Below are 20,466 nucleotides of genomic sequence, written 5' to 3'. Positions count from 1 at the left end.
CTCTTATTTTATGTGAGCAGTTCTGCAGTTTATAAAGGTTGTTTCACAAGTAAAAATATTAGGTGCATAGTATATATATATATATAACAATTTTTTTTACCCTATCCCAGTCATCCTCCATAGGTTAAAGTGCTCTTAAAATATGAAGTTCTGCGTACATGACACTAAATGATTATGTAATTACATATCTTGCACATAAAACTTTACTTTTAATTACATGAAAAAGGTGTATTTTACCTTATAAAATTAAAATGATGGTACTTCTTATAGGACCAGAAAAAAATATATTTTTTTTTCATAAAAAAAAAAATCAAATAGTTCAAAAAAGATTCTACATATTGTAGCTCTAGGATGAATTTTACATAGTAATGATCATTTTGAGGAAGCAGTGTTGTACCACACCGCAATTGTCTGTTTAGATAAACTATGTTTTGTAAGTTTTTTTAAAATGTTATTGCTGAAATCTGCATTTTATCATCAATTCCAACTAAGTGTGGAGACAGCTTTCTAACTGCAGTGACTATTTCAGTATATATATAATAACCACTGCACTTTTTGAATATCAAAATTGTTTTTTAACAACTTCACAGTTGATTTTTAATAAGCTTCAGCGGCCCCAAATAGATCCTAAATTGCATCACAGCACGAGAGAGCATCCATTCATTTGGAGTCATTTAGCAGTGCTTTTTCAAATAGTGGCAAGCGTCATCTCATCAGATGATAATATTCACTCGGATACATAAAACCAGCCGACTATTCAGAGATCACATAACATAAAAATAACAAAGGCCATTAATAAAAATATAAATAAATAAATAAAATTGAAACAAATAATATGAAAACAGCAAGCACCTATAAAAACAAAGACAAAAAAGACGAGCAAAATAACATACCTAATAACTATTTTTCAAGTTAAACTCCCAACCAAGCCATAAAAAAAATATCAAAAAAATATTTTAAAAAAAACAATGAGAGAACGCCTTGTATTTAGAAAATTAATAATAATAAAGAAAAGAAAAAAAAACGGTAAGAGGACAGAAAGCACTGCATCTTATTCTGCATTTTTCACATTGGATTCTGAAGCAAGAGGGGAAAAATAAAACCAACTCCCTCACTGTTTAGAACAAGTAAGCTCGCCACCACTCCTCTCAAAAACTCTTCCTTCCAACATTCCCCCCTCCCCTCTATCTTAACCAGCAAAAAAATAACCTTTCCCAATCCACCAAAACTACGGAACTCTTATAACCTTTCAGCAAAATGAAGTTTCCACTTGTGTATCAGATGATGAACTCAGCTTGGATGAACAGCCAGCTATCTTCAGCTTTGAAACTGGAATCTTCTTTTCATACTACAAATACATAAATTAAGACAATCTCAGTTTCCACTCCAACAAAAACAAACGAAAAAAGGAAGAGATACACACATACCAATTAAATTTCAATGCACTTACATATATAACAGTTAAAACTTCAATTTTTAACAATACATAAAAACGTGCATTCGCTTTTCCAAAGTTAAAATGGTGCTATCTTCAGTGTGATAGGAAACAATTGGATGGTATAAATGTAAAAAAAAGTAAACTTTAGATGTTAGATAGGAAAATACATAAGAATTGGATAAATGCCACATGAGAAAAACATAAAAAAAAACTAAAAACAATCATTTCAATACAACAGTATTACCTCAGAAAGAAAAGATTCGATCTCTTCCGGCGTCAGAGCTTCTTCCCCGGCATTCTCCTCCCATCCAAGGGAACGAAGAAAGGCGGCTTCCTCCTCGTCCGGAGCTAACCTCTCAGGCTCTTCAACAGCTTTAAAACTTCCATTATCCACAGAATGCTGTAAAGTGGAAAGATCCTTCTCCTTATCAGAGATAGCACCTACCGCAACCACCTCATTCAACTTTTCCAAGCTGGGGGATGCAAATACTTTACACCCTGGATCCTGCTTTGTATTTTCTTGGCTAGAAGACGATTTCTTCCGGAGCGAATTGAAGAAGTCGTTACGATTCTGAGCCTGATAAGGCAGCTTCTTTTCGCCAAAGGAGCTTGAACTTGGGGCGCCAGTTTTCCCGTTAACATTAAGCTTTGAGTAGGGTTGACCTGAAAGATCTAAAATGGCAGCAGGAGGAATACCACCACCGGGTGAGGCAACAACTCTGCTGCCATTTCTTGGATGTAAGTTATCCTTGTCAGTAAGAGAAAGTCCATTCTTTTCCCGATTTAGGACGTGAAAATTCCCGGGTTGGGATGTCTTTGGAGCATCGGATTTAATATTAGAGCGGACAGCATGATTAAAGAGCTGGGACGAAAGGTGCTGACCAACCTTAACAGTGTTGTATTCAGCCATCTTTGATCCTTTTGTCTTTGATTTTTCAGATAGGTTGACACTCTTGAGTAAAATAAGCAATAAGGACCATTGAAACTAAAACATATACATATACATATATATGAACATCAGTTTTAGTTGATGATGCGAGAAAATAGTCATAGCTCAAGTAACCGCAGATAATGTACCAAAAAACAATGCAAAAAAAAAAAAAAGAAGAGAAGAAAACTAACATACAAGGATTCCCCCCCCCCCCCCCCCCCAAAAAAAAGGAAAAGGGTGCTCTGCAAGCTAGGTTTTTCTTTTCCTTTGACTGCAATGCTTCGTGCTGCCTGCACAGTTCTGACTGAATATTTGCTGTGTTTCCCGCACTTGCACATCCTATCAGTTTTCTTTTTGACTTGATCATCAGTTTAGGTTGTTCGCCCTAAGAAAATGCTGTCTTGAGAGGATAGAGACTACACTTACCATGAACAGGTTCCAAGAATAGTTTTAGTACTCTAGAAAAATTAAAGAACTGAACTTAGAGAGCACATGAGTGATTGGGTTTAGTCCGACATAGAAAAGGTTAAAATTTTGTTTTAGTAAGATTAAGCAATTCATACGATGTGGCTCTTAGGAGGACTTTACAATGGTTGAGAAAAGTTTAAAAAATATGTAACCGTGATGGGTACTGTGTTTGACCACTTTTAGTATATGATAATTAATGATGATAGAATAAAATCCGTTTAAGTGAAGATGGAGATGATTAATGCATACAAGCATCAGGTTTAGTCTCAAATTGGATGGGTGAAAAATATGCTAGCCTGGAAATAGCAAATAAATGGCGCTCACCTATAAGCATATATTGCTTTTGGTCGTAAATAAGTTTAAGCATCGACATATTAAGCTCAACTTTGATCCCTATAATTCCACAATTCCTAACAATGATGTACCACAATGTAACAAATTTTTGTGAATACAGTTCTAACAGTTGATAAAAATCAGTTAGAAAAGCTCCCTCAAACATGATACCTCCATCTTGAAGTCGGACTGAGTATGCTTTCCTTCTTTAACTTTATTAAAAAGGGGAAAAAGAACAAAAAGCATAAAGTAAAATCTCAAACCTCACCCCACTCCCACCACAATCCATACAACGTCAAAATAGAAAACCTGACCAGTATCCAACCTTGTAATGATATAACCACGACCCCACACAGCAATGCACAACCTTGAGCAGTTCAGAAAATCACAAGAAGCACAGGCTATGGTAAAAAAAAATAGAAAAACTGCTCGATATTATTAGTTCTTGGATAATGGCAGAGAATAGTGGTCATGAGATAAAATTTTAGAAAGTCAACGTGCAACATAAATAACACCATTCATTTATACTGCCAGGTATGAGTAGACTGAAGTTGCGCCCATTTTATATGGGAAATTTGACTTTGTATGCCTCATAGCAGAAATTGGCCAAATATGCTTATTAATTGTTTCTCATGAAAAAAAAAAAATCAAAAACTCATTTTAGATCAAAAACTCATTTTAGACCGAAAATCAAAAACTCATTTTAGACCGAAATAACCTTCCTATTCTTATATCACCATTGTATGAGAAAAATGATGTCCCGCCCTTAAACATCCCAGCTTTCTCCATTGATGTGATCATCTTCATTCGAAATTTCTTCCCTCAAGAGGGTAAAATAATCAGACCAATGAAATTTGAGATTTCATTGTTCATAGATTCAGCCATTCTGTTGGAATTTTAATGCAAACCAAGATAAAATAGCAAAGAAGGCTTCAAACAATATCAGAACAAGCGTTCAAACTACGTTTAGATCTTATTTACATCACGATCAAACATACTTAAAGATTATAGAACTTTATTTGAACCATGCTGTTCAAAAAAGTTCAAAAATGGCTCATACACTTGTTCGAACTATATAGTTCAAACACATGTTCTAACAACATTGAAGCTATATGCTAATCATTTATTTTTTGAAGGTGAATCAAGTATCAGCATACTTGTATTATATTGAAGAAAATGAATATAAGACAACCAATAAAAAAGCAAAACAAAAGGTTGATGATACAGAAAAATATTTCCCTTAAAGATCTCATAGATCTTACAAACAAAGTGATAGAGATTTATATTAACAAATTTAGTTTGAAATTTGAGGTGATGTACCACTTTGGTAGACACAATCAACAATTTCAATTACTCCAACTTATCTACTAACATAGCAACATCTATTCACCATTGATCTTTCATATGTATGTCTATTGCTCTCTAAAAATATTGAACTATGTATTTTTATGAAATGAAGATGCTATAAAATCAATCAAGTCAAAATCTCTAGTTGGAATTAGAAGTCATGAATCATAACATACATGCATTTTAAATGTTATAGATCGAAATACCACCAAGAAGCATGGCTCAATGAATAATTAATAAAATAAAAGCTTGTCCTATCTTAAACTAAATTGAAGCAAAATAAAATCATATTAGACCTTAAAATTGGTGTAAAACATTGATTTATCCAAGGAGAAGACTTGGTGGTGTCGTGAGCAAGAAGACACTTATGTAGGAAGGTCCCGCAAAGCTCATTTCAAAAGTCATCTTATTTGGTTATGCTACACAAAAATTTTAGGGACATTGTTGATCAACAGTGAAAGAGGTATTAAGTATGTATTTGAGTGTGTGTCCAAGATTTTAAGAGTATATGTCGTCTAATGTCAAGTGTCGATGAAATAAATTTTAGTCCATTACGTAGAGTTACTTTGCTCATGATAATGACCCAAGTTACTACAACTCATATTTACCCTACAATATTTGCAGTGGCTGACAAAAAAATGAGCCATGGATACATTCATAATGGAAATTTTGAATGCGCCTCTAATAGGCAACAATATCACTAATGCTTTCCCCATTGCTTTTTGTTGTAAATATCACCAGGAAGTTAAAAAAATAATAGTTATTATGAGAAATACACTTGACCTTGGCTTACAAAACAGTGGACTTATAATGAGACTTTGATAAAATATGTGTTATGAACCCAGCCCAGCCATAGCACTTATCTAGAAAATGAAGTTGACTTTTGAACAGTAGAATCATGCTTTATTTCCAAAAAAAACTAATGCAACTAATATCAAAGAGCTTCAACACTCCAAAAGTGAATGATCCTATTCAGTTATTATTGAAATTTTTCTAGTAGCATAATGAAAATATGATAGGTTGATAAACAAAACAGACAGTGAATACAAAGATTTTTTTAAAGAAGATAAAATAAGAAATAAGAAATCATACGGAAAGCCGCGGGCTTGATTGTGAACTGCATGTCCATGAAAATGACATTAATAATAATGCTGATTTGTGAAAGATAACAGTACAAGCTAAAAATTTGATGTTATGGATCTTTCATGTGAACTTACATTGGCACCATATCGGATCCAATGCTTTGATTATTATAGTTTATGTTCAAAGTTTTATAAGCAAAAAGCAGGATGAGCCCCATACGCCTAAAATATATATCCAATAGAAAAAAGCACAAAAAAGTTTCCGGATTAAATTAGCAGATTGTTTTGTTCCAACCCCTATTGTTAAAGCCAAAGGGCGACTGTCCAAAAAAAAAAATAGAAGGCCAATAAAGGAGGAAAGACTGTTCTAACCGCCTCCGGTAAAACAGATTTTTAGTTGTCTCCTATGCATTTTGAAGTATTTGTTATCTCTTTTATGAGAAGAGAAGTAGCACAAACTCGCATGTGAATCAGAATTGTATACAAGAATGGTAGGATGAGAAAACAAACACTTCTTCCTCGTGAATCCTATCATTTTTCTAATCAAGCATTTTCATGTTAAGTTGATAGAAATTTAAACATGCATAGGGGATAACCAAAAAAAGAATACAGTTTTTCCCAAGTATAGTATCATTTTCTAATCATTCAAATTCACCACATTTTCGCTAAAGGTGCTGCTCAAGCCAGTATCCAATCTTCGTTGCACATTATTCTGAAATTAAGAAAAAATCAACCTAGCATTCTAGCAATCCTAGAGAACGAGGAATTAAAAATTTCAAACAGTTTAATTGCCCTGAATAATCATCATCATTTCCAAGAAAAGTATCCTCATCATTGCAAATTGACAATTAGTCAGATAATGTCTCACTGAACCTAAATTGTCATAACTCTAAATTATTTCCATTATATTGTACAGTTTATTTGGTTGAAACAAAATCAATGTATAAGAATATATGTATACTCTCTTGGACTAATATGACATGCAAGCAGAAATGCATAAAAAACAAACAAGTTTTTAACAAACATACGAGAAGATAGATGCTCTAGAAAAAACAATTTAAGAAAATTTCTTTATTTTGGTCTTTTCGCAGCATTTTGTTAAGCAACTGAAAAAAAAAATGTTTAAACTATACCAACGTCTAAATAGCATATTAAACCAATAAAAGCCCTCGTTATCTGTAAAATGGCTACTGCATATGGCCAAGGCAAGAATATTCTCTTCAGACGCCAAAGAGCATACATCAACTTGAATTTCCAAACAGCAAAAATATCAACAAACATAAAACCTTGTAGATTTCTGATTTCTTGCTTGTGTCGACATGGGTAGTGAAAATGGACCACTAATATCATGCAACATTTTCAAAGACTTTAATAGTCAAGACTACACAAGCGTCTGGTAGGATTTACCACGTTTATACTGTGAAAAGGACCTATTGAAGACAACTAAGTTTCCTCAACTCCTCTGAAACATTAAGAATAGTCTTTTCATTTTAAAGCCATCATCGTTAACATCATCTACCAGCATCATCAACGTCACTAGTTCTATCTTAAACACTTGGGATCAGTTAACAGAATAATCAGAAGTTTAGTATATATGCCAAATGGTAAATCCAATTAATTTCACAGATAGCATCCATTAAACAATATTTTAAGAAAATACCTTGTAAAAAGGTTTAGGATAATCAAAGTAATCAATTTACAATGTCAACCCATCACTAACACCTCCACAACCATGAAAAATCTTTATGACAACTGATAATGATTTGACATTACTAAAACTTACTTCGTAAAGTTAAGCATTACATGAAATAGCTTCTTCAGCTTCACATATTGCAGAAAGAAAAAAATAGGAAGGAAAGCATTCATCACAACTCAAATGTTAAATTGAACTTGATGAGACTTGCATCTAGATATAGCCTAACACGATTCAAGCCCCGTGAACATGAATATTCAGTCTCATGTTTTTTTTAATAATTTTTTTTTAGCGAGAATGCAATTGCTATCAAATTTCACAACCAACACATTAAAGAAGCACCCAAGCAAATTTAGTATCATAGAAACGATAAAAGGGAGTGAACATTTTAGATATATTGAGTCTATTGCTCAAAGAGATGGTGATGTTATTAGAAGAATTCAAGTTGGATGGTTGAAGTTGAGGAATGCATCAGGCCTATTTCGTGATAGAATAGTACCACATAAAATTAAAGGAAAATTTACAAGATAGTGGTGAGACCAACAATGTTTTATGGCGCGGAATGTTGGCTGGTAAAAGAGAATCATAAAATTAAGTGTTGCTAAGATGAGAATGCTCAAGTGGACGAGTAACTTTATGCTTAGAGACAAAATGCAAAACAAATATATCCGTGAAAGGTTTAAAACAGCTCTAGCGGCGGGCAAGATTAGAGAGAGTCACCTTATAGATGGTTTGGGCACATTAAAAATCAGATCATCTGATGACCCAGTCAGTAGAGTAGATGTTTTAGATTTGACTTATGTTAAGAAAGGTAAAGTTAGGCCTAAGAAGACACGGACATGCATAAAAAATGATCTTAGATTATTGGAATTAAATGAAAATATAACACTCAAAAAAACATAAGGGAGAAAAAGGATTCATGTAGCCGAACCCACTTGGTGGGATAAAGGCTTGTTGTTGTCGTAAATATAAAAGGAAATATGTACAAAAAGATGAACTCATGGCAGCACAATAATGCCTGAAAATTAATTAAACAGAATTGTAACCCAAATCAGATTATTTAGAAGACGGACTATAAGAAAAATATATTTTTTTCTCGTGGTGCAAAGTAATACTATGTTTAAGCTGAAAGCTTTAAATATAACAACAACAGTTGCAGCATTTAACGAACATTATGATGCACTTAAAATGATCCCTTGAAAAAAACAAAACAAAAGCATTCATACACTAGCAAGAAATAAGGCGGGAAAACAGAAAAACGTGCAAATAATATCATAAAAAGAAGAAGAGGCCAGCAACCAAAAAAAAATTCAACAAAGTATGAGCTAATGATCATACAAAAAAACCTGAAACAATTATAATAAATGAATATATGAATAATGCACTACTCTATTCAAGATTAGCAATTCCTAATGCACCCAATACGATGCATAGTGTGAATGAATGCAACAAAAATTCAGGAATCACATATCAGAAGATACCATCACTGCTTCTTTATGTAAATAGGCAAAACTTCAATTAAAACCAAACCTATAATAACATGTTTGAAATTGTCAAAAAATTTAGTGAAAATTTAGAATCTAGCAAAATCGGGGAGCAATTGTAATTTAATTCCTAAATAGAACTTTAATGTGTCAATTTGAACTAATTAAGGCATTCATAAGTCAATATCAAATTAAATAGATTAAATGAGAACAAAGAAGGAAATTACCTTTAAAAAAAATGCATATCATGCCATCAAGAAGATGAGTTCCAATGGAACCAAGTAGTTGCCATCCAACTTTCACTTAAAATATTAAAAATAGGAAGAAAAATTTAGTTGGACAAAGTTTATAATTACTCATCTCAAAGCATCCATGTATCGACTACTCAACCATAAGTACATAAGATTAAAACAAGATTAGTAAGACCTAAATCCAAGTAATCACCAAGTTTAAAATTAGATAATGCATACACAATTATAAAAAACATAGTAAAAGCATACGCATGTGCACGTTTATATTCAATTTATTTGATAATAATTATTGATATATTTTTTTAATTAATACAAATATAGACAAAAATCTTGATTAGTGATTAAAAATATACTATAAATTAATACTTTGTCGAATCAACTCAAACTCAAATTCAAAATCGACCAATGTTGACTCAACTCGAGATTGACTTGAATCTAAATCAAAATCTTTGATTTCAATATTCAATCAATTTGCTTTAACTCAACCAAACATCACCCCTATCCACAATAGTAAGCAACAAAAAATAGTACCACATCACTGAGTGAATGCTAAACAACGTCTACCTAATCGAAGCAATATCAAAGGTTTGAGAGCATAGGGAGCTATCATCAACAATGTAAAGCAATCAATTTTAGAATAAATATCTCCCCAAACAATAAAAAAATATCCCCACCTTCATCATTGAAATATCTAATGAAGTGGAGGGGGTCACCAATATAATGTAAAATCATCTCTTTTTAGATAAAAAAAACATGTGGTTGCGGTTGCTTAAATTCTATAATATAATAGGTTTCTTTAGGTTTAGACTTTAAGTATCAGAGTGATTTAAAAAAATATAAATGATAAATTAAGAGGCTTGGGCCACTAAAATATAATGAAATTTGCTAAATCAAATGCATAAGGACAAGACATAGTATTATGGAAAACGAAAATTAAAAGCAAATATCTCAACAATGGAAAGTTCTTATGAGAAGCAAAGCATTACCTACTAAAGAAGCATAAATATTGAGATTAGAAGTCCAAAGACAACGAGCATAGTTAATCGATATCATGTCATTAGCTTTACACCAACTATTTTATGCTAACTTTAAAAATGTTTATTTTACAATTAACCCTGATAGCTAGTGTAAGCCATTTTAACTCTAATTTGATCTCCCTCACTCTTTTTTTTTTGCACTATTTTAAGCCATTTGTTTGGTCTACCATTATTCCTTCCCAATACTTATGCATATACTCACTTGCCAAACCTTGTGGTGTATCTTCTATCCTCCATTTTGCAAATCTATGCAAGTTTAGGTCAATTTTTTAATTACTCAATAGGGATAACTCTCACCATCCTTCTAATTTGATCAATCTATAACCTATCCTTCGTAGCATTGCCACATAAACATCCTAAATCCTCAATAATTTATTTATCCCTCTAAACTCAAACGAATGTAGCATGACATGTCCAATTGTGGTTTTATAGCATGGCACTTAATGGCCTCCAGTTATTCTTATAGCATGTAACAATTTTTCATTTTTGACCAAAACAAATTATGCACTGATTGTATCTGATAAAAATATGTACATCTTTCAAAATTTTCATATATTTATTCAGTTCCCATATGAATTAGATTGCCATCTAAAAATAGCATGCATCAACATATCTCACTCAAAATTTCTTTAAGAATCACAATAATCAATATGAATAGATTTTAATTTAATTTTTATTCTTGAAAGAACATCATACAAATAGGGACTCTTAGTATAGTAGACAACCAGTAATGCTGGCCTATATTTTATTATGCACATTTTTAATAACTTTGGCATACAATTGAAAAACTTCTTTTTATAAAATAAATAAATTATCAAATAATTTAATTCTGTCCTGTAAAGATCAAACATTACTTGATTACACAAGCTTGAGGAGCTTATTACTCATTATTGAGGTTGTGTTTTCCGTTAACATAAATATTGTTTGTTTCTAAATTCTTTGGCATAAATATGAATATTGAATAGGAGTTAAAGATTAATCTATTACCAATAAAGACATATGGTCATAAGCAACTCATTTTCCTGGCATTAACAAGAGAAAAATTGAGGCAAATCTACTCCCTAGAATATATGCAGGAATATTAGATGTGATTAAAGAATTTGTGACCAACTATTATCATACTAGAAAATTTTTATGGTCATACTATGCGCTTACAAGCTTTCTTGTGATTCCTTATTATTCTTATATGGTTGGAGAGATTTAGGAATCAGAATGAAGAGTTGGTGCTTTCTTCTTAGGCATTATAATCTGGTTAAACATATTCATTAAAGTATAATTGACGAAATGGTAATATTTAGTTGATAAGATAATTCACCAAAACTAACATCACTGCAACAACCCCCAAAAAATTGTTCACCACAAAGATGCATTTCTGCAAAATCTACAAGGATTTATGGGGTTCAAGCCCGCACTTTACTAGAAGGCTAAGGAAACTTGTGATCTGATGAGAGGCAACAAAAAACTTAATCCCTATTAAATAACAATTTTAACTTTATTGGACAAGAATAAAGAAATGGGGGCCTTAGCTCCTAAAGAATAATAAGTATGACAATAAGGCAATGATCCCCCAAGAGTGAAGCATTATACCAGTTTCACAACCAAAAGTCTTTGATACTAGTTCACTAAGGTTTCCCTCCATTAATAATCCTTTATTTATTCTCCTTTTCCATCTCAACTTGTTCTTCTCTCTAAAGCAAGAGAATCGGACAGTAAAAAAGAAGGACAAGACCAAAAAATGGGAACGATAAAAGTTCAAAACAAAATGACAAAATGATAGAAGAGAATCTAACATAGGAAAAACATCAATATTTATGAAGTTGTCAGGGAACAAGGAATGAATTCATTCTTCATTCACATATATAATTAAGGACATACCAATATGCATTGTTTCATGCTTATTCAGATTAACTGATTCTTTTTTATTAGTTATTTCAACCATAACACCAACTCTATTTATTGGTTTGAACAAGCTACCACATAATAATACCACAACGATTTATTTCTTAACAATGTGCCATACCTGCACTTCAACTGGATACATTAGATTGAAAGTCTGGATCAAGAATGTTTGCTAAGCTACCCCTTATCTTCATTGGCTTGAAAACTGTGCCTACTATTCTTATAAGATCACTTACGTCAATCAAAAAGACAAATGAGTTATATTCAAGAAGAGCAATAGCTTTTGCTAGCATTAAAGCACCATCCTTAACTTAAAAGGACTTCAAATAAATGGCAATCAATAGGGTAGGTAATGGGAAGTGCACTCGGGAGGAGCCACAGAATAGGGTAGTGTTATGAAAAGTTGATTATATAGATTTGATTTCTTTCACAAATGTGGTAAAGTTGCCACTATAATTTTTCCAAAGCCAAATAAACTGAACGTGCAGGCGAAGAGTCGCCACTATGTGATAGATACAATATTTCACTGTGACTTTGAAGCCCTTCCACTCTCCAATGTGAGCTTCATTTCCACTCAAGTAAGACTTCTTTGATTCCCAAGATTCAAGCAATCACCGATTCACTGATGATATATAAATATGTATCACATCGTTTAAATATATTTTACTGTCCCGAGGAATCAAACTTAATTTCTTAGAATAAATAGCTACAGATTTTGCTATAACTCTTTATTATCATTCAAATGTCATCAATGCACAAAATCAATAATTAAAATGGTTTCTTAGGCCAAATCATCGATTAATATTTAGCTTGTGCTTGTTGTTATTACTTGCTAATAAGAACGGTCGTTTCCAACAGCCAGGAACTGTAGACAAACTATTTGAGGGAGTTTCAAGGGTCAGAATGGTATAGATAGAATTTGAAATTCCTCACCATTCTGTACTCTATATATTTTTAATTAATTGGCTTCGAACAAAAAACATCTACATGAAATTCTTTTAATTTTTTTGTGCAATTTGAACATTAGACATCCACTTTAGAAATAAAATGCAAATCACCAAGCGAAATGATTGGTGTTTCCACAATGTATCTTCCTAGTATGATACAAAAAGCTTTAGCAATAATTAATTCTGCAACTTTTTTCCCCTCAACTTGCTCCAATAACTTCATAAATGACTCCTAAGTGAAATGAAATTCTTTTTATTTTTTTGTACAATTTGAACATAAGACATCTACTTTAGAAATCAAATGCAAATCACCAAGCGAAATGATCAGTGTTTCCACAATGTATCTTCCTAGTATGATACAAAAAGCTTTAGCAATAATTAATTCTGCAACTTTTTCCCCTCAACTCGCTCCAATAACTTCATAAATGACTCCTGAGTTTGATTCTCAAATAACTACTACAACTTAAAAAGACTCCTTTTTAACACCAGATAAAAGATGCTTCTTCTTAAACAAAGAATTCCTCTTTATTTTTAAGATCTCGTTGAAAACATTAATCAAACTAGTCCAATGCAAGGCATAGCTCTCCAAATCTAAAAATTAGCAGTAGTAGGTCAAAAACCTAAAATTATGCATCTTTTTTAGATAACTCAAATATTTTCTTATTTCTGTTGGTTTACATCAGGGATTGGCTTTAAGCCCATATCTATTTGCTTTAGTTATGGATAGTCTGGACACTTATAGGATGATTTACCTTGGTGTATGCTTCTTGCTGATGATATCTTTCTCGTGGATAAGACGAGAGAAAAAGCTCGGGAAAAGCTTGAATTATGGAGGTCTACCTTGGAGTCTAAGAGCAGGGCCTTCGTTTGAGTAGAACTAAAACTGAATACATGGAATGTAATTTTAGTAGTAGTAGCTCTAGTGACAGAAATGCAACTATGGGCGATCAAATTATTAAACGGTGTGAACTCTTTAGATATCTCGGGTCTATTGTTTAAAGTGGTGGTAATATTGATGTGCATGTTATTAGTAGAATTCAAGTTGGTTGGTTGAACTGGAGGAATGCTTCGGGCCAATTGTGTGATAGAAAAGTATCGCATGGACTCAAAGGAAAATTTTATAAGGTGGTGGTGAGACCTGCAATGCTCTATGGCACTGAATGTTGGCCTTTAAAAGAGAAACATAAAACTAAGTTAAGTGTTGCCGATATGAGAGCGATTAGGAGGATGAGTGGCTTTACACTTGGAGACAAAATGTGAAATAAATATATTCGTGAAAATATATTCGTGATAGGAGTGACGGATAAAATTAGAGAGAGTTGTCTTAGATGGTTTGGTCACAATAAACGTCGTGTCTTAGATGGTTTCTTAGATGGTTTGGTCACAATAAACGTCGACCATCTGATGATCCGATTAGAACAGTGGATGTTTTAGATTTGACTTATGTTAAGAGAGGCAAAGGTAGACCTGGGATGACTTGGGCATATTTTATATAAAAATGATCTTAATTTATTAGAATTAAATGAAAATATGACACTAAATAGAATGCAACGGAGAAAAAGGATTCATGTAACTGACCCTACTTAGTGGGATAAAGGGTTTGAAGCAAAAAGAATGCAAAGAAAAATTTTAAGGGATCTAAAATACCCCCAAATTCCTATATTCCATGCATATGAAAATCACTCAAACTGTCGATTTCCAAATAACAGCGTAATTCCCATTTATTAATGGCGCAACGCCAACTATAGTTGCCCAAAGCCACCTACATTCACTACCAACTGCCCTCAACTAGCGCCACCATATTTCAAGGCATTTGAAATATATCATAAAATACACCCCCAGAAAAAAAAAAAAAACATTTCAGTGCATTTAACATGCATCCAATCAAATAACCCATGCATTCTAATATTGTGTGATAGAATTCAAGTTGGATGGCTCAAGTGGTGGAAAACATTAGGCTTATTGTGTGATAGAAAAGTATGCTTGGACTTAAAATAAAAAATTTATAGGAAGGTGGTGGACCTGCAACACTTAATGGTGTAGAATGTTGGCCTATAAAAGAGAAGCATAAAATTATGTATTGTTGAAATGAGAATCCTCGTGGATGAGTGGCTTTACACTTAGAGATAAAATGTGAAATAAATATATTTGTGAAAGAGTTGGAGTAGCTCCAACGGTGGAAATGATTAGAGAGAGTCGCTTTGGATAATATGGCCACATTAAACATCGACCATTAAATGGCACAGTTAAAGGAATAGTGTTTTAGATTTGACTTATGTTAAGGTAAAGATAGACCTAACAAGACTTGGGCACATATAAAAAATGATCTTAATTTATTAGAATTAAATGAAAAAAAAACACTCGAAAGAAGAAAATGGAGAACAAGGATTCATGTAGCCGACCACACTTAGCGGGATAGAGGTTTGTTGTTGAAGTTGTTGCTTGCTTGATGTTATATATTTTTCTTTTCCAATACCAAGTCAAGTTATTTAAAAAAAATATTCAAAATGCTTTTAAGTGTTTTGATTATTTTCAAAATAGAAACTCTCAACCACCAAACATTGCACACCACACTAGCCAAACTCATAGTTGAGATTGTCTAATCTTGTACCAACTACCTAACTCACACTAACCTCCACCACTAAGGAAACAACTGCAACTGCTAAAAGAAAAAAAAGAGATTTTTGAAAAGTGTTTTTATGAAAGTATTGCGACCAAATAGAACTTTCTGAGTTTTTGTAGAGCGATAAGCAGAATAAAAGCTCTTCCAAGCGAAGCCTAAATGAGCAAGCTTGAACAACTTATTGTTTGATTCATTTATATTTATGAATAATATCGTTTAATGCTCATAAATAAGCTAAATTAAGACTCTATTACTTGTTCATGAATGATATAGTTTACATATTTACTTTTATGTTCAACAAGCATTTTTTGATATGGCTCGTTTATTTTTCCTGACAGACAAGCTACATATATAAAACTCGAGTAAAATTCGATTATGAATAGGTTATTTTTTAAACGAGTTGCTCGATAATCCCTATAAGAATCGAGCTCAATCAATGTACTTATACACTAGCTCAAAGTCGAACATAATCTTAAAACCTCAAATCAAGCTCAAGTCGAGCTTGAATAGGCTCTTAATAAATGAGCTCTGCTCGGCTTAGCTTGGCTTGGTTCATTTGCAGACTTATCAGCCACCCTACCAACAACTTCTCCACCTAATGTTCCCAACTTTGTCCCGCCAACAACATCAAAGGTATTGCAATTTATAATTGTACATGCATACAAATGAACAAGTTTTGCTCGGCTCGGCTATGCTCAGTTCGTTTGCAGGCCACCCTACCCCCAACTTCTCCACCCAATGTCCATCATCGCCATGATGCCTCTTTCACCCTATCATCATCAACCCCACTTTTTCCACCATCAAATATATCAACTCATGTAAAATCAAATAAAAGCAACAAAAAAACAACCTATTTAAGACATCAATCATGTTTCATTTCATATCAAAACATAAACAAAATAAAATGGAAAACAAAAGTAGAAAATGAAAATACAAAATCATCCCCAACAACCTCAAGCGTATTGCAATTTATAATTGTGTACGCATACAAATAACTAGGACTAAGCAAGGCATATGTAAAATGCTAAAAAGAGCATAACAATGCTTCTTAAAAGCACATGCCACCTCACCGTCATATAATAACAACAAAAAGAATAATTGAGTTCCATCATTTTCACCAAAGAATTTGATGACAAAAAATTATGATAGAAACAAAAACAAAATAAAAATCATAGCAAAACAAATGGAAGAATCATTTGAGCTTCAAGGAAATGAACAAGCAAAAACAAGCATTGTTGTATAAGTAAAGAATCCCATTATCCACAAACCTGCCAACCTCTCTTTCGTTGAAAAGCAATGCCCCTTCTACCCCTTTTGGAACTCCTCTTATGTTAGCTACAGAACTAGCGTGCCAATTTTGCCTTTATTACTTTCTATGACTTTCTAAACAGCATATACTACTAATAAAATATCATGTAACTAGCAATTTTAAGTTATTTCCACTAATTGCTGAAAATTTTACATGTTTTCATTCCACCTCAACATCAAGTGCTATTTGCGTTCTGCACTTTGCACCATGGAACCAGAAACCCATATGTTAAATTCTACCACAAGTTTAGTTGGATATGGCTTGCATATCAAGTCCCATCAAAATCTAGCATAAGATGCTAAAACCATAAGCATCACTTACAATTAGAAAGTTAGAATGGAATTCTATTAAGAATGTGAATCCAAAAGTTATAAAAATAATTAGTTTAAACATAATTGCCAGTAATCAATCAACATAGAATCAACTATTTTACATGAAGCAAGAAATATCCTTTGCTAACAAGCAAATAAAATGCAAAAGATTGCAAGGATTAGAGCTATGACAAGCAATATTGCAGTTAAACTATAACCAAGAGTAATTCTATGGTCTATTTTCTAGCTGATCAAACTTGTGATATCGCAGGTTTTTATAAGCAACAGAAAAGACAAAACAACAAACAGAGTCATTAAATCTAATAAAATATTTCCTGATTTGATTACAAAAAATAAATTATAGTCAAAATTCTGATTTTACCAAGTTTTTAGGCATGGAAGGTGTCACGGGTCTAAGCTTCAAAATTTGTTGGCGATGTAATTCCTCCATTTTTTGTGAGTCACTGGGTAACTGCCACCAAATATTATATAAGAAAACAACTTCAAGAAAAATTATTTTTTATAAAAGTTATATGCCACATTACTTGAGGCGCTGTGCGAGCTCGTGCAGGAGCCTGAGCCACTGTTTCAGCCATATTTAAACCAGTGGAAACACTTGAAGCAGCAGGTGCCATTGCAGAACTTGTTTGGAAAGAAGATGAAACAATCAACCCATTACTTCCTACAATAGGAACCTCTGCCAACACAGATGTCCAGCCATCAGCTCCGATGATAGATGAAGCACTGACAGAAAGATTATGAAAGGCAGTGTTAAGGCCAGGAGAAGAAGCTCTGATTACATCTGAGCCCGCGTGCTTTTCTTCAGCTCCGAGAGAAGGAAACTCTCTCTCAAATGATGATTTAGAAGTTCCATTGACTCTGCCACTGCCCCCCATTGACTGAAAACCATTGCTTGAATCATGACTAGCTCTCCTCTGCCAAGGATCAGCCCTCCTTCTTGAGAGCATTGATTGAGAACGCTTTAAAGAGTCCTTTTCAGATTTACCAGTGACTAAAACGTCAGGATAGTCACCAAATCCATCATCAAAAGGCCTATCTCGGTCATGGATTTCAAAATCCTTCTCTCGATCCCTATCCCTATCTCGATGGTTTCTACTAAAGCTATTGTAAGCACGCGAAGAAAAATCTTTCTCACGCACAATGTAACCATTGCTGCTGGTACTTCTTCGGAAAGAAGATGAGCTTCTCTCTGAGAAAGACAAGGAGCGAGGAGCATCATTATCACAAACACTCACTGTCAATCTGTTTCTTGAAGAAAAGCCAATGTTGTGTTCATCTGTTGCCAATTTAAACAATTGCATGATTAACAAGTACCAAAGTGTCAAAAAATAAAAAAATAAAAAAAACCAAATGATTTTGTTGAATTTATACCTGTGTGCAATGATAAACCACTTTGGTGGTTTGAATTGCCACTGCCTTGTGCACTGCTGTGTGAAACTTTATACCACTCTGGAACAAAAGTCGGCTCAGTGCGTTCCATTGCAGTGAAAGCTCATCATAAAAGCCCAGAAAAATGGAGCTGGTGTCTATGCGTTTGTGTCATCATACAAACAAAAACTCAATTTAATATCTCTTCTTCTCCACATTATTCTGTACAGAGGTCCACAACCACCTCTAAACACAAATATTTCAAAGAAGGAGCAGGTTGTAAACAGAGGGGTTAGGGAATACTTGTGTTTCCAATCAATATAACTAATGACAAGAAATTAAACCACTTAAATCCAGAAATTCAAGCCTGACAGCCCAAATGGCTTTGATGCCTCCAAGGATGCTACAAAAATAAAGTAATTTTCCCAAATTCCAGTCTTAATCAGATAAGGCCTCAATCTCTACCCCTTCATCACAGGCAATCCATATCTAACAAACCATGGGCTGCCCTAATTAGAACCCCATCTGCAAACCCAGAGTGAATCCAAAACAACGCTGAAGAAACAACCAACCCTAAGAACCAATGATCTCCTTCCACATCTGACCCATGAGAATATCCCAGACCAAGGAATGAACGAAAATATAAAAAACTGCAGTTTCCGTGAAAACCCTAGATAGCAGACCCGTCGGCAGAGCCGACACAAGGAAGAGAACCGAAAATGGACCAGAGATGCGATCAGCCTCCCCTTTGTACGACACGGAGACCTCAAACCAAAGCCTGAAAACCAAACCCTTTTCTTGATGCCCTCCGGATGTTTCACGTTGCTTGAAAAGTAACGCTCGTATCGGACAAGAAGAATTGTAGCCGCGGTCACGAATGGTATAATTGGAAACCCTACCCCTTCCTTCCCCTCTCTCTCTCTCTCTTCCTCTTCACACAAACGTCTTCCCCTTGCTGCGCTGTCTTCTTCTCAATTCTATCCGCTAATTTTGCTGCAATTTCTCTCGCGATTTTCCGCGGCTTTGTTCTCCCTCTATCCTCTCTCTCTATCTCTCTCTCTCTCTATATCAGTGGTTAGGGTTTGGGAGTGGGAGTTAGAAGCGGAGGCGGTTCGTATTACAGCTGGTGGAGCAAAATCGGCGACGCTACACTTCCTTCATTTCCTTTCTTTTTTTTTTTCCCTTTTTTTTTCCTATTTACATTTCGATTTTTTTTTACTTATTTTTATTTATGATGCAATATTTAGTTAAGTACTTATTTTAGGTATATATCAAAAGAATTTTTACATATTAATCCTCCAAAATAATTAAAATAATATCTTAAATTATTTAAAATTTAAATATAATATCTTAATCACTCACTCAAAATTTTATGAGTGGGTTTAGGCGGGTTTTGTAATGAAAAAAGAAAAAAGGAATTAATATCTTATTTTTAAAATTTAAATGCTTAAAATATTTTTAATAGTTTATGTAATTGATATTTATTATATGTGTAATTGAGACATATTTCAGATTTTTTTAGACACAATGCTTATATATTTATTTATCTAACACTTAAAATTTAATATTTTTGTTTGTATTATACGTGTATATTTCACTTTAAAAGTCCTTCTATATATAAAAATGAAATTTTAAATATTTAATTTATAAATATATGTGAATTGTATGATGTGCATGTAAATGCCCCATTTTTATTTTTAAGCACTATTTATCATCAATACTTTTACATAAATGCCATTAGTATAACATTTGAAAATTAAAAAAAAAGGCTAATTTTAAATTTATATTTTTTAGGGAAAATTATATCTTATCTATAAATAACTATTTTTTATTTTAGTCCTGACTTTTTTTTTAGTTTGTCAAATATGGGAATGCTTGAATATAATTATTTGTATCTTTTGTTGCTATTAATATATATATATAT

General features: G+C 33.1%; 1 protein-coding gene across 2 annotated transcripts; it reads right to left on the bottom strand.

Moving 5' to 3' along the window:
- Window positions 1-1,031: 1,031 nt before the first annotated feature.
- LOC110028995 lies at window positions 1,032-19,701 on the bottom strand. Of its 2 annotated transcripts, none has more exons than XM_020731090.1 (5): window positions 18,546-19,701; window positions 17,699-18,450; window positions 17,536-17,625; window positions 1,683-2,423; window positions 1,032-1,348 (listed from the first exon to the last, which is right to left on the bottom strand). In XM_020731090.1, exons 1-5 carry the CDS (start codon window positions 18,652-18,654, stop codon window positions 1,250-1,252), a joined length of 1,791 nt encoding a protein of 596 aa, XP_020586749.1. In that variant the 5' UTR covers window positions 18,655-19,701; the 3' UTR covers window positions 1,032-1,249. The 2 variants fall into 2 exon arrangements, with proteins under 2 accessions (XP_020586749.1, XP_020586750.1); XM_020731091.1 differs by having other exon boundaries at window positions 1,683-2,390.
- Between the last annotated feature and the right edge of the window lie 765 nt (window positions 19,702-20,466).

The sequence above is a fragment of the Phalaenopsis equestris genome, unplaced genomic scaffold (genome assembly GCF_001263595.1).
Source record: "Phalaenopsis equestris unplaced genomic scaffold, ASM126359v1 Scaffold000540, whole genome shotgun sequence".
In the NCBI taxonomy this organism is placed as follows: domain Eukaryota; kingdom Viridiplantae; phylum Streptophyta; class Magnoliopsida; order Asparagales; family Orchidaceae; genus Phalaenopsis; species Phalaenopsis equestris.
This window is presented reverse-complemented; position numbering and strand designations above follow the sequence as displayed.

Excerpts from the sequence above, each read along its gene's own strand:
- LOC110028995 (XM_020731090.1), bottom strand. The coding sequence starts at position 18,654 with ATGGAACGCACTGAGCCGACTTTTGTTCCAGAGTGGTATAAAGTTTCA. Across the intron at positions 18,451-18,545 it reads TGGTTTATCATTGCACACAG|ATGAACACAACATTGGCTTT; the intron begins GTATAAATTCAA and ends AATTGGCAACAG. Across the intron at positions 1,349-1,682 it reads TCGAATCTTTTCTTTCTGAG|TATGAAAAGAAGATTCCAGT; the intron begins GTAATACTGTTG and ends ATGTATTTGTAG.